Genomic DNA, 17,841 nt, shown 5'->3' with positions numbered 1-17,841 from the left:
CTATTGGTCGGATAAAAAAAATAAACAAATAGGTAAAAGTCAAGTACTGTCATGTTCCTGACTTTTTAATACAGAAACAGTTTCCATATACTGCCACCTAGTGGAAAAACTAAACACTATTAGTAACAAAATTCAAGAATGGGTACAATTTGCAGTAGTAGTAATAGCAGTGAGACTGCAGTGCTATTGTGCATCCAAATAGGTGCAGGAACAAAGAAAGTGTATGAATGTAGCAGATGACAGACTTTAAATAAACAGACAGATTAAATAAATGTTAACAAAGATTACTGTTAACAATTTTGGATTCTTTGTTAAAACCAAAAAAATAAATAATACACACAAATCTCAAAGGTAAAAATACACTGCTATAAATTTCACTCCTACATAGCCCTTGTCATAGATAGACAGATAGATAGATAATTTGTCCCTAATGGGAAATTTGGCTTTCGATGGAAGCTCTTTAAATAAATACACACATAAAAAGATTTTTAGGTAAGTAAATAAATACACACACACACTCTTTGGTCTGAACACACACCAGGATGACTATAAAACAAGAAAATAAAAAAAGCAGCACACTTCTGACTTGGCAGTCACAGTCACAGTGAGGCATTATGCAGACAGATCACTGTTATTATAAAGCAACCCCCATAGCGTTTCTTGACAAACTTCTCCTGAATAATTCATTGGCTGAAAGTTGGTGTGTCAGAGAGAGAATATGCAGCATTGTTCATAATGGCAATCAGTTTTGTTTTAATTATTTCCTCCACTCCTACCTTCAGGGTGTCCACAGTGTGTCCTATAACTGAGCCTGCCTTTTTAATCAGCTTGTTGATTCGGTAGGCCTCTCTTGAAGTGATGTTACCAGACTTGCACAACACAGTGTAGAAAATCACATTGGCCATCACAGAGTTACAGAAGATGTAAAGGATGGCACATCCCACATTTAAGGAATACAGTCTCCTAATGAAAAAGAGCCAGCTCTGCCTTTTCTTATGGAGTTCCTCTATGTTCCAAGATGAAGCAATCCAGTCATTAATGTGGACCCCCAAGTACTTGTAGGAGTGGACCACCTCTACATCCACTTCTTGAACAGTGACCAGACCACAGAGGCTCTTTGGTGCAGCTAAAGTCAGTAATCAGTTCCTTGGTTTTGCTGTTGTTATGTTGCAGACAATTCTCTTTGCACCAAGAAACAAAGTTCTCCCCCTCAACTCCTCTCCTCTGTCTCATCCCCTTTACCGATACACCCCATAAGCGCTGAACCATCTGAGAATTTCTTCAAGTGACATGACCTGATGCTATATTTGTAGTTGGAGGTGTACAGAGTGAAGAAAAAAGGAGACAGGGCTGTTCCTTGTGGTGTTCAGGTGTTGCTCACATCTGTATTGGTCCTTCAGTCTCACAAACTGTGCTCTGTGTGAAAGAGAATCCATTATCCAGAACACCACAATCTCATCTACCTGTTTACCTCTGAGTTTACCCCTTAACAGGGATGACTGGATGGTATTGAAGGTGCTGGAGAAAAAAGAAAACAAAAAAAACAGCTTTGTCCAGGTGACAATAAGCCTTATGCAGCAGACAGATTCTCCACTCCAATCTTTGTCTGATAGGCAAACTGCAGTGGGTGGTCTACCACAAGAGGACTCATATAGTTCAGGAGCAGTCTCTCAAAGGTCTTCATGATGTGAGATGTAGGTGCCACTGGTCTGTAGTCATTAGGTGAAGAGGCGCCCGATGTCTTGGAACAGAAACAATGCAGGATGTTTTCCACAGAAGTGGCACTTTCTGAAGCCTTAGGGACACGCTGAACAGATAATAGGGGACACCACAAAGTTGGTCAGCACAGGCCTTAAGAACTCGAGGACTGACTCCATCTAGTCCTTCGGCTTTTCCTGTGTGTAGCTTCCTTAGTTCTCGCCTTACTTGGACTTCAGTTATGGACAATTCACACGGATGGTCAGAGGTGGACTCATCACTGGCCATTCCAGTTAACATGGCAAGAGCTATTGATATAATAAGGATGGTGTGGGGAGAATGATCATTGAAAAAAGGAGGCAGTGGAAGGGAAAATCTACTTAAAAATTGATTCAGGGTATTAGCTTTGTCCATATCCCTTTCTAGCCCCTGAGCCCTGGATAACTTGAGTCCAGTAATTATACCCAGTCCATGCCAAACATGTTATTCTGAGTGAGTTGGTTTTCTGTTTCAACTCTGTAAGCTTCACTCAGCTTTTTCTTTAGCACATGCTGTATGTCCTTCAGATCCTCTGTCACCGGATTCAAATGCGGTCTTGAAAGCTCATACAGATGCTGAAGTTCATTCATATTCTTGACAGACTACCAAGATGTATTTGCAATGCCACAAAAAAAGTATTTGCACCATTCTTGAATTCCTTCAAATCACAGAAATTACTGACCCCAGTTTTTTTCAGGTCTTCAACCAGTATCCATTAGATAGCCGGGAAATAAGTGAACAAGAAATACTTAACTTTTTTCATTTTTTGAGTGAACAAAGTTACAAACACGCCAACTTGTACTGTGTGGGACAAATAGTCTCTTTACACTTACTTTCTTCTGCAATGACTGCAACCAAACCCTTCCTACAACACTTTAACTCTCACATTGTTGTGGAGGATGTAGAGCCCAATGTTTTGCTGAAATGATAGTAGGTTTTGAGCATGAACTTCTAATTTCAGGCCCTGTTACAGCATCTCAATTAGCTTTAGGTCTAGACTTTCACAAGGCCAGTCCAAAAATTAAATATTACCGAAATTCAGCCATTCTGATGTGGACCTGCTTGTGGTTTAGATTACCTGGTGACCCAACTATACTTGAGCACATTGACAAATGGCTGGATGTTTACCTAAGGAATTTTCTAATAGACAGTTGAATTCATGTTTTATTCAAATGAGGCAAGTCACCCAGGTCCTGCAACAGCAAAGCATCCAGACACCAGCACATTACCATCACCATGTCTACTGGTTTGTATGGTGTTCATAAAATGGAAAGTTGTGGTTGCTTTTTGTTGGACATAATGGGGCCATCACAGAATCCAAATTACACAAAATGTTTAACATTTGCCTCATCTGTCTTTATGTTCATTAGCTGTTTCCGCAATTCTTCTCTCCAATGAAGCCCATTTTAGTCCAGTGTCTTTTATGATGGTGGAATCATAAACTGACCTTTGAAGAAGCAAGCGATGCCGACAGTTCTTTGGACGTCTTGTAGGATTCTCTACGTTCCTGAATGGTTTTACACTGTGCTTGGAATAATTTTGGCAGATCTGCTATTCCTAGGAAGAATCACTAATTCTTAGTGTTTGTCTGCTGAGGTTAAGTGAGGAGCCAAAGCAATGCCTTCGTGGCCGTTTCCAGACAGATATCAAAAGTTTTTTTTTCTGATCTCTTCAGGAGTTTCCTTTGATCATGGCTTTGTATTTCTTTTAAATTCTTGTGCTGGCAACCTGATTCTGATGGTAAGAGTCATAAAAGTGAGGTTTATATTGAGAAGGGCTGGCTGTGACCAAGCAAGACTGGCTTTGTTTGATCAGCTGACTTTAACTCTTTAATTGGTTGTTTTAGCTGGTAGGAAATTACTTTTTCACAAAGTGACAGATGGTGCTTGAATAATGTTGTTCATTAAATAAATAAGAAAAACACAGTGCTATTTACTCAGGTGGCTTTTATTAATATTAGATTTTGGTGGAAGACTTAAACACATTCACTGAACAAATTTGCAATAATACAGCAATGAAGGTGTTTGGTAGCTTTAGTAATTACTCTGTTAAAACACATTGTAATCAAAACAAACTGATACAACCTCTTTCTGGGAAGACAAAATATCTACAATGAAAATAAACTTCACATTCCAACATAAATCCTACTACTTTAAACACCAATTTCTCCATTTTCTAAATAATATAGGAAGCTTCTTTACCAGTGAGATCATACTCAAGGCAGGAGTCAATGGTGGACAAGATGCCAGAATACAGGACCAATTTACAGGTACCAGCTAACCTAACATGGACATCTTTGGGAAGAGGTAGAAAAAGAGAACATTAGCAGAAACTAATGCAGATACGAGGAGAGCATACCAAATCAACCGACAATGACAGGACTGGTCTTAGAATCCAGCTTTCAAGTGTTTTAAGGCGGCAGAGCTGTGTCTCTCTGCTGCCCTTTTTTCCTACACTTGTTTAAATGATTTCAGGAAAGATGCAGCAGAATGGCAGGGCACACGTCCATAACTGCTGAACATCATCTTATATTTAATAATAGACATAAATTAAAGGTTTTAAAACCTCACACTAGTGTACCACATTCAACGGAAAGCAAAATAGTATTAAGAGCAGCATTTGGGCACACACATAGGGGCCAAGTTTGCAAGCCTAAGTTTCATTATAACCTTTAAAGTATAAAAACAAGGCAGGGCAACATCACTTGACATTTGTCCCTGTACTTTCTATGTTCAATGAATTTATATTAAGCTTTCAATGAAACTATTAACTATAGCCTAATAGGTTTTAAAACTTGCCTAAAGGGGGCGGCACGGTGGCGCAGTGGTAGCGCTGCTGCCTCGCTGTAAGGAGACCTGGGTTCGCTTCCCGGGTCCTCCCTGCGTGGAGTTTGCATGTTCTCCCCGTGTCTGCGTGGGTTTCCTCCGGGCGCTCCGGTTTCCTCCCACAGTCCAAAGCCATGCAGGTTAGGTCGATTGGCGATTCTAAATTGGCCCTAGTGTGTGCTTGGTGTGTGGGTGTTTGTGTGTGTGTCCTGCAGTGGGTTGGCGCCCTGCCCGGGATTGGTTCCCTGCCTTGTGCCCTGTGTTGGCTGGGATTGGCTCCAGCAGACCCCCGTGACCCTGTGTTTGGATTCAGCGGGTTGGAAAATGGATGGATGGAACTTGCCTAAAGGGTGTAATCGGTGGAATGTAATTGATTGACCAGGGATAAGTTGCCTTGATTTTATTTGAGAATAAGCACTTTTCCTACAGTTCAATTTAGTACATCAACTTTTTCTATATATTAAGTATAGAATTGCTTCAATATCACAAACATATGTTTGGCAAAAGTAGCAGTGTACAAAAGCTTACTTGTGTATAAAAATATATTGTCACCCTTTATTAATACTTGCAACCTTGGTAAATAAAAGCAAACTGTGAATAAATGTCTTAATTGTTTATGCTCTTTATTTTTCATTCAAAATATTAACTTAAATCTAGGATTTAACTGAAGTAAAATAATTGAATGGAAAAAAAATTCTCATAAAACAAAATATTTTTCTCCAATGTGTGCCACAATTATTGACATCTGTTCTTTTAATACTTTGTACAACCGTCCTTTGTCACGATATCAGCTTTATGCCTTCTCTTATAATACATAATGAGGTTGGAGAACACATACCAAGGGGTCATTCCTCCAAACAGAATCTCCACAGATACTTCAGATTTCAATAAACTAAGACATTTTTTTCACAGACCATTTTGCTTTTACTTACTAAGGGTGTGAATAATAATTCTTTATATTTATATAGTGGTTTTCTCACTACTTACATGGAGAACTTCGGTCAGTAGGGAGCTACTTCAACCACCACTAATGTGTAGCTCCTACCTGGATGATGTGACGGCAGCCATTATTGCGCCAGTACACTCACCACACTTTAACTGTTAGGTGGTGAAGAGGTGAGAAAGATAGCCAATTAGAGACAGTGATAATTAGGGGACCAAAATGATTAGGCCGTGGTGGGCAATTTAGCCCGAGCATCGGGATACACCCTGCTCTTTACATTGGTAGCCCAGGGCTCTTTTATGACCAGAGAGAGTCAGGACCTCGGTTTTACATCTCATCTGAAGGACACAGAGATCTCTGTATTTGATGCACAGGAAGTTTTCTTCTGATGAATAAAAGGTCATCAATGTAATTAATTTTATCAAAACAAAAACTATTTCATACAGTCTTATTAATATAAAATATAAACAAGGATTTTGTTAAAAAATAACATTTACAAGGTATAAACAGTGATAGAGAGAAATGGTAGAATTAAACTATTATAAAAAAAAAATCTTGGGAGGGAGACGAGACGTGATCTTCTCAGAAGACACTTTGAAGTCCCAGGAGACTACTTACACGACACGCCCTACTTACAAACAAATTCTCGGAGACACTTTAACATCCCGCAAAACAAAGAAGTGAGATAAAAGGACAGCTGCTGTACAGGCTTTTAAATGAACAACGCGCAGCACAACATGCAGATCACGCAGCACGGAACAAGCAGCCCTTAGGGGTTTGGGGGGAGATAACTCATTCACTATAGCTTTATTACTGGCAAATATCAAGAAATAAAAAAATGAATGGAATGAAAATAACAATCTCTTTAAATTTTATATACGGATGACCAAACCCAGGGGTTGGCGAGCGCAGCGAGCACGGGGGCGAGCCCCCTAGTATTTTTAAAAGGGAAACTTAACTTTAGCTTAATAACTGGTGACTACACTATGGCTTACCTGAATTGTAGGAGAAGGGCAGCTCATTACTCTTCTTCTTACCATCCTCGAATATGAAATGCCTACCACACATTTGCCTCTTTCATATACACCCCTTTTTGCGTTTTTTACTTAGTTGATTAAAAATAAAACCTGACTACATCATCCATTTAATAATTGAAAGCAATGGTAACCTCAAAATTAAGACACCTGTAAACTTCAAAGTAGTCAGTTAAATATTTTATTATTTCCTTTACAAGCAGGAGCCAAAATATCAACTGACAAGGAAAAGTTTTTTTTCGATACCTTCCTTTAAAGTGTTTACTGTAGATGTGGAATGTAAAATATCATTTTCATCCAACTGCCTTTTAAAAAAATCACTCAACAATGGGGGCTATGACAGCAGCCTCATTAAAATGAATAAGCCATTTTAAATCTAAGATGGTGATCATGGTCTTAAAATATCACAGTGTGAACCTGCTTCCTCGAGTTGTATTAAGAAAAAATATGCTTTTAGAGTCACCATGTTGTCATTATTGGCAGCTGACATGATATAATTACGGCTGACATGTTATCATTCTTCAGAAATAACCGCTTTACCATCTAACAGACAAAACAACAGCTGCTGCAGAAATGACATTCTAGGACCGTTGTCCACAAAAGTGCAAGATCCACCTTTAAAATAATAATTTTCTTAAACTTCTTCGTTACTTATCATTTCTAATACACGAAAATGATTTTCGAGTGAAGGTTTTTCATTCTCAAAATGCAGCATGTTGACAATGGGAGCTCCCAGCTCTTTTAGAGTTTGTGCAAATTTACTGTGCTCCTTTCCAACCCAGGCTCTCATTGGGTCACGTACCTCATAGGGAGTCACATGACAATGAACAGCTATGCCACTTGAGGCCAGTTCTTTCAAAACCTCAGTTTTTGTCACCCATGTGTCACTACCGCCAGGATGGCCACCATCTAGCCAGTACATGTCTGTGATGTGCTTGACAAAGGATGAAGTCATTGAATTAGCTCTGGCTCCTGCAAGCTCATAAATCAATTGGTTTAGAACCACACAGCCTTTACTGAAGCCAACTAATGTAAGTGTTAGATTAGCAGGGAGAGATGAACTCATGACAGAAGGCTGGTTGCAACTGGAACTTTTTTGGCTTTCATAGCAACTATTAGAAGCAACTGCACATCCTGCAGACCCATTGATACCAACAGAATCTAGTGGGTTTTTAGCCAGTTCAAAGGCATGGACAAACAAAGCCTGGAGGTGGAGGAAAGCACCATATCCTGATGAGTGCTCTGGTGCTCCAAACAGGCTGCTTTCCACAAAGTTATCATAGCAACTGAACTTGTGCAAGTACATGCGAGAAGCTCGGATAACCCACACATGGCTACCCGGAAAGTGCTTGGATAATTTGACTGCCACATTCTCCAGACTCCAAGGAAGCCATTGGTGGTTCTCATGATGTGAAGCCATCACTTCATGGAAATTCTGTATTCAAAATAAATAAATAAAATCAAAACACAGGAGAATCAAAATGAATTGGCAATAATGTCACCACTGTATAAACAATTTTACATCCACTATATACTCTTTAACCCTTTATTTTCCCTAAATATAACTCATATTAACTAACAAAGTACTGATAATAAGAATTTTGGTATCATTACCTCTCAAGAGCTTAAAAATACTAGTTCAAAAATATATCAATGAAACCAATCTGTTTTTAAATAGATGAAAAAATTAGGCAGTTAAAAATTCTGCTGAAAGTTGCATTAACTCCATTACGTAACACAAGCATACAAGACAAGAAACTGGATTGTGCAAAGGTAAAATGATCAGTGTCAGTGTTAACTTTCAAATGAACTGCTGAATTGATTTGATTAGAAGTGGCACAGAAGAGCTTTTCTTAATATATTTAACAATTTAATTTAAATATAAAAGAACTGTTTTATATATATATATATATATATATATATATATATATATACAGTTCTTTGTTTTCCACCTCTAACTTTTTACATTTTAAGACATTCCACAACTTTCACACTACACCATTCGTACTTGTTTCACATCTTATATTCATTTGTGGAACTGAAAAGTTAAAAGGAAGCTGCTCATTGACAGACTCCGGTCTACTGCAGGTGCCAAATTCTGACACTAATGCTTATCTTGTGCAAAATTAAATCAGCATGCTAGTTATGTCATGTATAGTATTGTCATAAAAATGTTGCTGAATTCAAGATGGTCAGTGACTTTAATAATGTTCAGAGTACATGTGCTGCTCAGAAGTCCCTAAGGCTATGACCTCCCTCCCTGCCAAGGCGGGCTTATGTGTGCTACCCCCCCCCCCCCCCCCCCCCACCCACCCCCCAACAAGCAGCCCAATCAGGCCTTCAACACTAATGAATGGGCTCCTATTGGACAGAAGTTTGGGACAGGAAATCACTAAAGACATTTGTTTCTTCATATTTGTAAAAAGTGTACCCCAGTAATAAATTGAAAGATCTGATAAGATTAAATAAGATTTGCTCAGAGTGACTCCCTTGATCTGGCAAAGACATTTTATCAGATAAATTACAGTCACTCTTGAAACACATAAATTTTTCTGTATATTTCTCTAGCTAAAGTAAACGAATGGCTGTGCTTGCTGCTGCTTTAACTACTACCTTAAAACCAGCATGCTATGTCTCCTGAAACTGGTGAACCTGGAGAGATGTCTGGGTGGTTCTGGACACTTTGTTTAGATGAACCCTGACAACTAGGCAACCAAATATGACCATGTGATCTTCAACTTTTATCGATGTCTGAATAATCTACCATATAATAAAATGCTAAGAGCCCTTTATGTGTGTGTGTCTGACCCTTTTGAGCAATCTGATTAGTTTGGCTTTGGTGATGCAATAGAAAGAGGAAGTGCAAATGCAAGACACACAAGGAGCCACTGGAGGCAAGCCGAGAGTCACCTTCAAATATGTGAAATATAAATGTGGACAGGCGAGCAAGGTGCCTCAAAATGGCAGAGTCTAAGAAGCAGGCTTTACAAGAACAAGCTTGAATGAGGAAGCGCCAGACAAGAGATGTTCAGACATACAAGGATAACAAGGAAAGGTGCTTAAGGTACACATAAGACAAGAAATATTTAAATATTTTAAAATGTATTATCTGTCATCAAAAGGTAACATGGCTAGTTATAAATGAATAAACAAGGTAAGTAAAATACACAACTACTGCTTCATCAGCCCCATACTAATACAGAACAAACAACACACCCTGTAAATATATAAAAACAAAAACAATGCAAGAGTATATAGATGAAAAATTGAAAATCAGTAGTAACATATCGTAACAAATATCATGTTGTAACATCCTCCCAATCATACAGGATGGCTCAGGAAAATGGGAAATTTTCAATTGACTTTCAATGCACAAATAAACACATTACAAAATACATTTAATGATGAAATGTACAGTACAGGATATGCAATTAATGTTAGTAATCAATATTTATTCAACATTCATTTTATGTTTTGAAGAAAGGTGTTGTTCATTTCTTCATACACATTCTGACAGCCTGTTGTGGAAATTCTGCATTGCTCGATGTAACATGTCAATAGGAATGCCAGCAATTTCTTCTTCAGTCCTCCGTTTTAGTTCAGCAGTGGTTGAAGGATGTGTGCGGTACACTTGGCTTTTAAGATGTCCCCACCGAAAAAAAAAAAATCACAGACAGTGAGATCTGGGGATCTTGGAGGCCATGGAATGTCACCGTTGCGTGAAATGATGCACCTTCCAAACAATTGACGAAAAGCTGCCATCGATTGTCGGGGAGTATGTGAAGTGGCTCCACATGGGGACTTCTTTTTTAAGGCTGAACCCATTTCTTCTAAATTACGGACCCATGTTGTAATCGCATGTGCAGATGGGACACGATGGGATCATGATGTCCTAACTGGTAATGATGCTGAAACTGCGCAGCAGTCACACTATCACAATTCTTATAAGAGGCTTTCACAGTGAACGCTCGTCGCGTACCATTCTATTACTCTATTATAACTAATGGCAAGGGATTCTAAACGAGGTCAAATTGGTCCCAAACAACTGCAGACGTCCCAGGGTCGCCAACACCTAGTTCTAAATTTTCCCGTTTCTCTGCGCCACCCTGTACTATAAAACATAGAAAACACATGCAAAATATGCCATCACAACACAATATGACCATTAAGCAAATCTCTCGATTATAAAAAAAAAATCTTGGAAGGAGACGAGATGTGATTTTTCTCGTAGACACTAACTTCCCACGAGACAAAGCAGTGAGACAAAAGCACAGCTGCTGTACAGGCTTTTAAATGTTCAAAGCGATGCACAACATGCAGATCATGGCAGCAGCAGCAGGCCAGAAGCTGATCGAGCAAAGAGAAGGTAAAAAAAATTTATTTGTTTCCCATTGTATCACTGTTTAAGAAGGGGTTTCAGAGGAGAGATCTCCATAGCGTGAGTTCAGACCCCCTCTTCACAACGCGAGTAGCAGAGATGTGAAGTGGCTGGCGCACAGCACACCCCGGGGATTAGGGGGTTAGAGCAAAGCAAAGATAATAATTCAGATTTTCAAGTCCAAAAAAAAAAAAGTGTCCAGAATGCTAGAATTTCTGATGGTGTAATGTGTAACGGCAAGTAAAAGTCACTTATTTGCATAATGAAAAAATTACAAAAACAGATATTATGGGTAGGGATTTACTGATTGTAAAGCATGACTTTGTAAATAGCGAGTTCTACATTCATCCTTCAGCACATTACTTCAAGCATTCTATAGTTTACTTTTCAAAAAACTGGCAGAAAGTAATATGAAAGAATAATTTGGTATTTTTTAAGATGAAGTTACTTAACAACTATTGTATGTTTGGGGGTAAATCAAAAAATAAAAGCAATTTGAAAAATCACACAATAACTACAACAGATAGAAGATGACGCAGTACAACATGTTTGTGATGGCTTAGGAGTAGTTTGAACATGCACAGCTGAAGCCAACATCAAATAAACATGGATGCTCCACAGTGGGACTGCACCACTGTTGAATGCTGAATAATGAGACTTCGTTGGGCAAAGGGAATGAAACCTGCCGAAATTCACTGAAGGATGTTGGTTTAGTACGCAAATGAAAACAGCATGATTCAATGAAGTTAATGAATGTGTAGAAAGCATGTAGCAATAAAGAAGAAATTCAAAGGGCAGCCCTCTACCAAGAAAATCATGATGACCTTCTTTGGGAACTTATAAAGTCCTATTCTGTCACATTTTCAGGGACATGGACAATCAGTGATCAGTACAACATACTGTTCTATGTTTATAGAGAAACTGAGACCTGTAATTCAAAGAAAAACAGAAACACTGTCAAAAACCATCTTTTTGCGCCATGACCATGTACGTCCCCATGCTGCAGCCACAATGGTGGAAGCAATGTAACAGCTGCAGGTTGAATGTCTTCTACCACTCCCTTGCAGCCCTGATCTAGCACCTTGAGACTATCACATTTTTGGTCCACTTAATGAAGCTCTACATGGTCGTAGCTTCACCTCGTTGATAAAGTTAAAGAAGTGACTGACCTATACTTGGGAATAGCTGAAAAGCTTCTTATTCTAGGAGATGAAAACGTTAGTGGAATTATACAAGAAGTCCACTGACCTGCAGTGAGACTATGTGGAGAAGTGATATAACTATTATGTTCATTTGCTCACAGTTACAGAATACCTTATTCTGTTCTTGCAGTTTACAGTTAGGATGAAGGGTTCATAGATTGAAACAGCCTTGAAACTTACTAAGTACAGTAAGTCCACTTCAAAGCTGCAAAGGTTTTGATATAAGAAAACATGCCATTCACATTTATGAGGCATTCTTACAATAATGAAAGGAAACTAGTAAAAATTATTTTATCTTTGAACTATTTTTCTTGTGGCAAGAATAGATTTTCTCTTCATGTGTGCTCACAGACACCATCATGGGTGGAGTTAAGACAACCTAAAAATCCTCCAGCAACAAGCTATATTCTGCTTATACTGTTGCTTCTGCAATTCTTTTTCTTTAGCTGTTACACTATGTTCTGTCATGGCTTGTAACAACACAGATGTGCATTCAAATCTAATGATTATTTTTACTAAGAGTGCAGATTTTTCAGCTATTACATTCTGTGGGTTATTTTACATAGCCTACAGAGTGAGATTCATGTCAAGTGGAGGTGTAGTGAAAAGAGCAGATAAGAGTTTCATTGTACAAATAAATCTTAAGTGAACTGATTTCATTGCACCATATCTTTAATAAAAGTCTTAAGAGTTTTAAAAGAACCAAGTCACCTCTATGTCATGGTTTCCATGGTGTGTTGTGTGCATGTACAATAAAATAAATATTCCAAAAATGAAAAAGACAGAGTATGCAATAGTGCTGGGCGGTATACCGGTTCATACCGAAAACCGTTTTTTATTTTTTTTATGAAATGGATTTTTCTTATACCGCAACACCGGTTTAAATTGCCTAAACGACGTTCGGAACGTGGCGCAGCGGGAAACTGTTCAAGTGGGGACATTTTTCACTGCTACACCGCTAAACACAGATTTGTTGCACTAGGGCTCTTTTTCACTGCTACACCACCAAATAGTGGGCGGTAGCGTAGGAATGCTGCGTGGTGAAAATGGACAGAGAGCTGAAAAAAAATGAGTCACGTCTGTCGCCTGGAGATGCTTTAGTTTTAAAAGGTCAGATGTGTAAATACTGTTTCTATAGTACTGGATAATACTGCAAGCCAAGTTGTACTTTTATTTGTTTTCAATACAGTGTAATGTACCTGGGTACTGTGTAATATTGTGACGATATTCTCGTACTTTGTCATTAAAGTAGAACATCGTAAACTAAACTTCATCGTAAAATGAATATTTAATTTACTAGATTTTCTCAAACCCCATCATAAGTTATATAGCACATTAAATGCTTTGTGTTAAGTGTTCCCCGAGCTTCTTAAACTGACTTCCTCTGCACTAAGAGGAGGCACCGGCACCAGCAGCGATCGCCGCACAGAATCCATTCACATTATATTCATGCTCTCTGAACAGGTATAAATAATTACTTGATATAAATTCTAAATGTTCAGAGAGCAGGAATATCTGGGACAACTGGGTCGGGGAACACAACACAAAGCATTTAATGTGCTACATTAACTTATGACGGGGTTTGAGAAAATCTAGTAAATTAAACAATGATTTTAGCATGAAGTTTAGTTTACGACATTCTACTTTAATTATAAAGTAAACTATGAGAATAAAGTGGAAATGTCGACTTTATTCTCGACGTATAGTTTTTTTTTTCTTCCCTGTGTCCGTATTTTTTTTTCTTCACCATGGCCCTAATACGATTCCGTAGGGCTATACCACAAACAGCATTATAAATGCAAGTTGCAGTTGTATTATTTATGTATATAGCTTAGCTTGAAGCAAGGTCCATATTAATGCAGTTTGCCTAAATGATAGTTCAGTTGGTAAAGATGTCATAATAATAATAATAATACATTTTATTTATATAGCGCCTTTCCCATGCACAAGGCACTTACAGAATATAATAAAGAACTGCAGCGTATACAGTATATAGCATTGTACAAACCAGATAAATAAATAAAGAAGATTAAGACAGTGAATTCTGTCATCACCAAGATTGCACTTGTTTTATTTTATTTTAATTTGGTGAATACTGTGTAATGCACCTGGGCTTTTGAAGCCTTGAAGTAATAGTGCAACTATCAGTAATAATACAGTTATTTATTTTATTGTTATTATTTATTAGTTTAAATATTATGCAGTTTAATGATGGTAAAGTTGTTTAAAAAGTCACTTTAACGTGTCAGTGGACAGAGATTGTTAACATTAACAGAAAGTGTAGTTGTTTTACAAAAAATATTTATTTATTCCTTTTCTAAGACATGTTCAGTGCAATACAACTTTTGACAAGCACTTCTGGATATTTTACTAAGTCTAAATACCTCTTTGGATGGTTGAAAATATGTTGTCAAAATTATAATTTAAGTTTTTGCAAAATTTGTTAAATAAAAAGGTTCTATATTTTGACTGCATCTGTCATGCAATGTGATTTCCTTCTCTTCATTAGTGCCACCCCCTTGAAAAGTATCACTTTATGGGGCAATGCAAACCTGTATTAATACTTGTGTGCACATTAAAATGTTTTTTTTTTGTACAATGTACAATGCTCTTGACAGTGGAATTGGTTATTCTTAGCCAGTAATTGCAGTGGAAAATGTGTTTAACATCCACTCATGCATGGGAAAAAAATACCGTCAAATACCGTGAAACCGGGATAATTTAGAAAAATACCGTGATATAGAATTTTGGTCATACCGCCCACCCCTAGTGTGCAATAAGTTAGGCACAAACTAATTTTCAACTTTTTTAATGCAAGATGAGTGGGTCTTGCTGAGGATATTCTAATAAAATAACTGGGGAAAACACGTTTGAGCAAGTAAACTCATGGACACTCATATCAATTAATCTGTAAATTTACAGAGAGGACAGGCAAACTCCATGTAGAACCTGATGTTCTGAGGCAGGAAAGACAACTTTGCGCTACCCATCGGCCTATACCCAACTATACTAAAATTACTAAACTTTGGTCTGGTTAAACTTAGGTGAATATGCATTTCTAAACTGACTCATTCATACAGGAGTGTGTGTAATTGCACTATGAAGGACTGGTGCCCTGTCCAGGCAATAGAGTTCAGCTGCATAGAAGACACTTAAATACATTGAATGCCTGAGACATTTTGAAGCACATAATGTGATAATTGGACCCCGGAATCCATACGTTTCATTATCAAACACAAGAGCATGCTACTTATTCTTTAAAATGTATAAAATATGCTTCACGCAAGAATGCAGTGTCTTGTGCCAAACTAATCGCCAAAGACTAATAATATAAACTAATAACTACTGTATACCATTACTGTGAAAAACTACCACCTGAAAAATACCAAACTTATCCTTTAAGCCGTTCTGGACACCAGTGTGTTTGATTTTATTAGAAGATATATACATATATATATATATATATGACATGCAACATCTTTTATATTTGTTAAGTATACTCTTGTTCCAGTTTCCAGGAACAATTTAGTTACTGAAAAATGTTTCTACTGGGTATGTACAGGGGAGGTGCTGTGACATATTCACTGGCACCCACCCCAGGACCCAAAATTGCCTGCGTTTTACATGATGAAATTTCTAGGAAATAATCCACAGGTCAAAATACGACATTAAATTTCAATTGATTCTGACCTTGCAGTCTGGAGTTTAGTGGGTGGGTAGAGGGGATTATTTCGGCAGGGTTAATATCAACATACTTAAAACCCTGTTGCAGTTACGGTTGAATAATATTTTCTAACGTTGAATTCAGTACCACGCAAAATACAAGTCTGAGAAAATCAATCAATAGCACTGACATATTTACTTTAACAAAGGAAAAATAATACGTTTGGCTTGGGGGAAGCAAGGAGACTTCGGCATTGCACCTGAAATGCTATTTTACTTTTTAGAACTTCTGTTGGAAATGAGCGTGAAGAGACAGGTATACTAAAACCACGTTAAATCAATGCACAAGGCTTCCAAAATCGAATTTTACAAAGTAGAAACATAAATACAATTCGGTACGGTCTACTAATGATATAAAATGAGAGCTGAAGTAAGCTTACAAATAAAGAAAGGAACTAAGTTCCAGTAAAGAAGCAGCGTGAACAAACGTGAATACCTCCAATGTTACTGGTTAAAAAGCAAGGAAAAGCACAAATGCTTTCGCTGCCTCAATGAAAACCTCCCACATAAGACCATGCCATGTACTAAAACTAGTGTCAAGTGCAGAGGACCAGCCTACAGCACCTGTAGAGCAGATCGAACTATTTTCAATTGAATTACGCAGCCTTCCACTTAATTGAGTCGTACAGGCTGTCAGGGGGTCAGATGATTTTCAAGGAAGTGACTACCTTTTTTTTTTTTTTAAACATGCAAGCAGGGATCATACGGGCTGTTTTCTCTTGATGCACGCTCGCGGCCACGACTCACCTGTATATCGCCGGGGAAGTAGAGGACGTGACGACCGGAGGTCGGGCTGTCTCCTCCGGGGCGGAGCAGCAGCATCTCGTTGCAGCGACGAACCTCATAGCCTTGGACAGCGTGCAGTCTGAGCAAACCAGGGACCCCCGGAGCAGCAGTAGTGGCTGATGCATTCATATTTCTAACGAAGGCAACGGCGGAAAGAGCCACAACGGCTCTGGGACCGAACATCTAAAGGCGTCAGCAGCCAAGAGAGATATCAAGGCTGTACTTTGTCAAGCGGGCCTTGGATTTCAAACAAAACAGCGGCCCCTTCTGGATGAACTTGTGATTTACAACCCCTGGGCGTGGTAATTCTAGAATAAAAATAACAAGAGTCATGGGTTTGGACCAGTCTTAAGGTCTAAATTACATTATCGTCTATCATATGGCGCAGTTTCGGACAGGGGCCCAGTGATCGCCTGTTAAAGTACAGACATTGACAGCCACAAAATAGGCTGCATGCCCAAATACAGAAAGTGCCTCCCACTCGCCTTGAATTAAAATCGAAAGGACGGTCACGATGCCCTCATATAACCCATTCGATAGGCTCTGAAATAAGATTGGGACATTCATTTTGCTTTTCTTGCATTTTTTTTCCGTTAGTGCGTTGATAAGGCTGATTTAAAGTTATTTAATTTAACGCATGCACTTTTTATGTTCTAAGCAGGACTTTTCGTATTAAATATCTGAAATATTACTAATCACGTCCACACCATACAGATTGAACAACCTTCCACGTCGAGCACACATCTGTGGGCTCACCGAGTTTGTTTTCTGTGGAAAGTAGACGTCCTATAGGGTCTCAGGCAACTTCGTGAGCATAGCGTGAACCAATCAAAACTAACGGGGGGGGGGGGGGTCTCTTACGTCGCACGTGAAACTTTCAAATGCTCCGCCTCCAGTTACCAGCTTCTTTTACGCACGCGCAGGAATAGAAATCGAAAGTACTGTATTTCAAATTTCGAAACCTGTTATCGCTGGATGCGGTAATTTGTACGTGACTGGAAATTAGATTTCCAAAAGAAATGAATTAGCATTGCTGAAATGATTAAAGATATCGTTTAAAATAAACACGTACGTAATTATATAATGACCAAATATTACTGCTAAGAATGATTTCATTTCTTCGAATGGATCTAACAAGGGCTGGGGAACACGTGAAATACTTAATTTTGCCACATATTTTTAAGGGATTTATTGCAGCCTGATAAAAATGGCA

At 38.4% G+C, this 17,841-nt stretch overlaps 1 protein-coding gene across 1 annotated transcript; it reads right to left on the bottom strand.

The window, feature by feature from the left end:
- Positions 1–3,666: 3,666 nt before the first annotated feature.
- On the bottom strand, positions 3,667–17,381 carry c8h2orf69 (chromosome 8 C2orf69 homolog). The gene is made up of 2 exons (XM_028807633.2): positions 16,590–17,381; positions 3,667–7,974 (listed from the first exon to the last, which is right to left on the bottom strand). Exons 1-2 carry the CDS (start codon positions 16,809–16,811, stop codon positions 7,174–7,176), a joined length of 1,023 nt encoding a protein of 340 aa, XP_028663466.1. The 5' UTR covers positions 16,812–17,381; the 3' UTR covers positions 3,667–7,173.
- Between the last annotated feature and the right edge of the window lie 460 nt (positions 17,382–17,841).

The sequence above is a fragment of the Erpetoichthys calabaricus genome, chromosome 8, assembly GCF_900747795.2.
Source record: "Erpetoichthys calabaricus chromosome 8, fErpCal1.3, whole genome shotgun sequence".
In the NCBI taxonomy this organism is placed as follows: Eukaryota; Metazoa; Chordata; class Cladistia; order Polypteriformes; family Polypteridae; genus Erpetoichthys; species Erpetoichthys calabaricus.
This window is presented reverse-complemented; position numbering and strand designations above follow the sequence as displayed.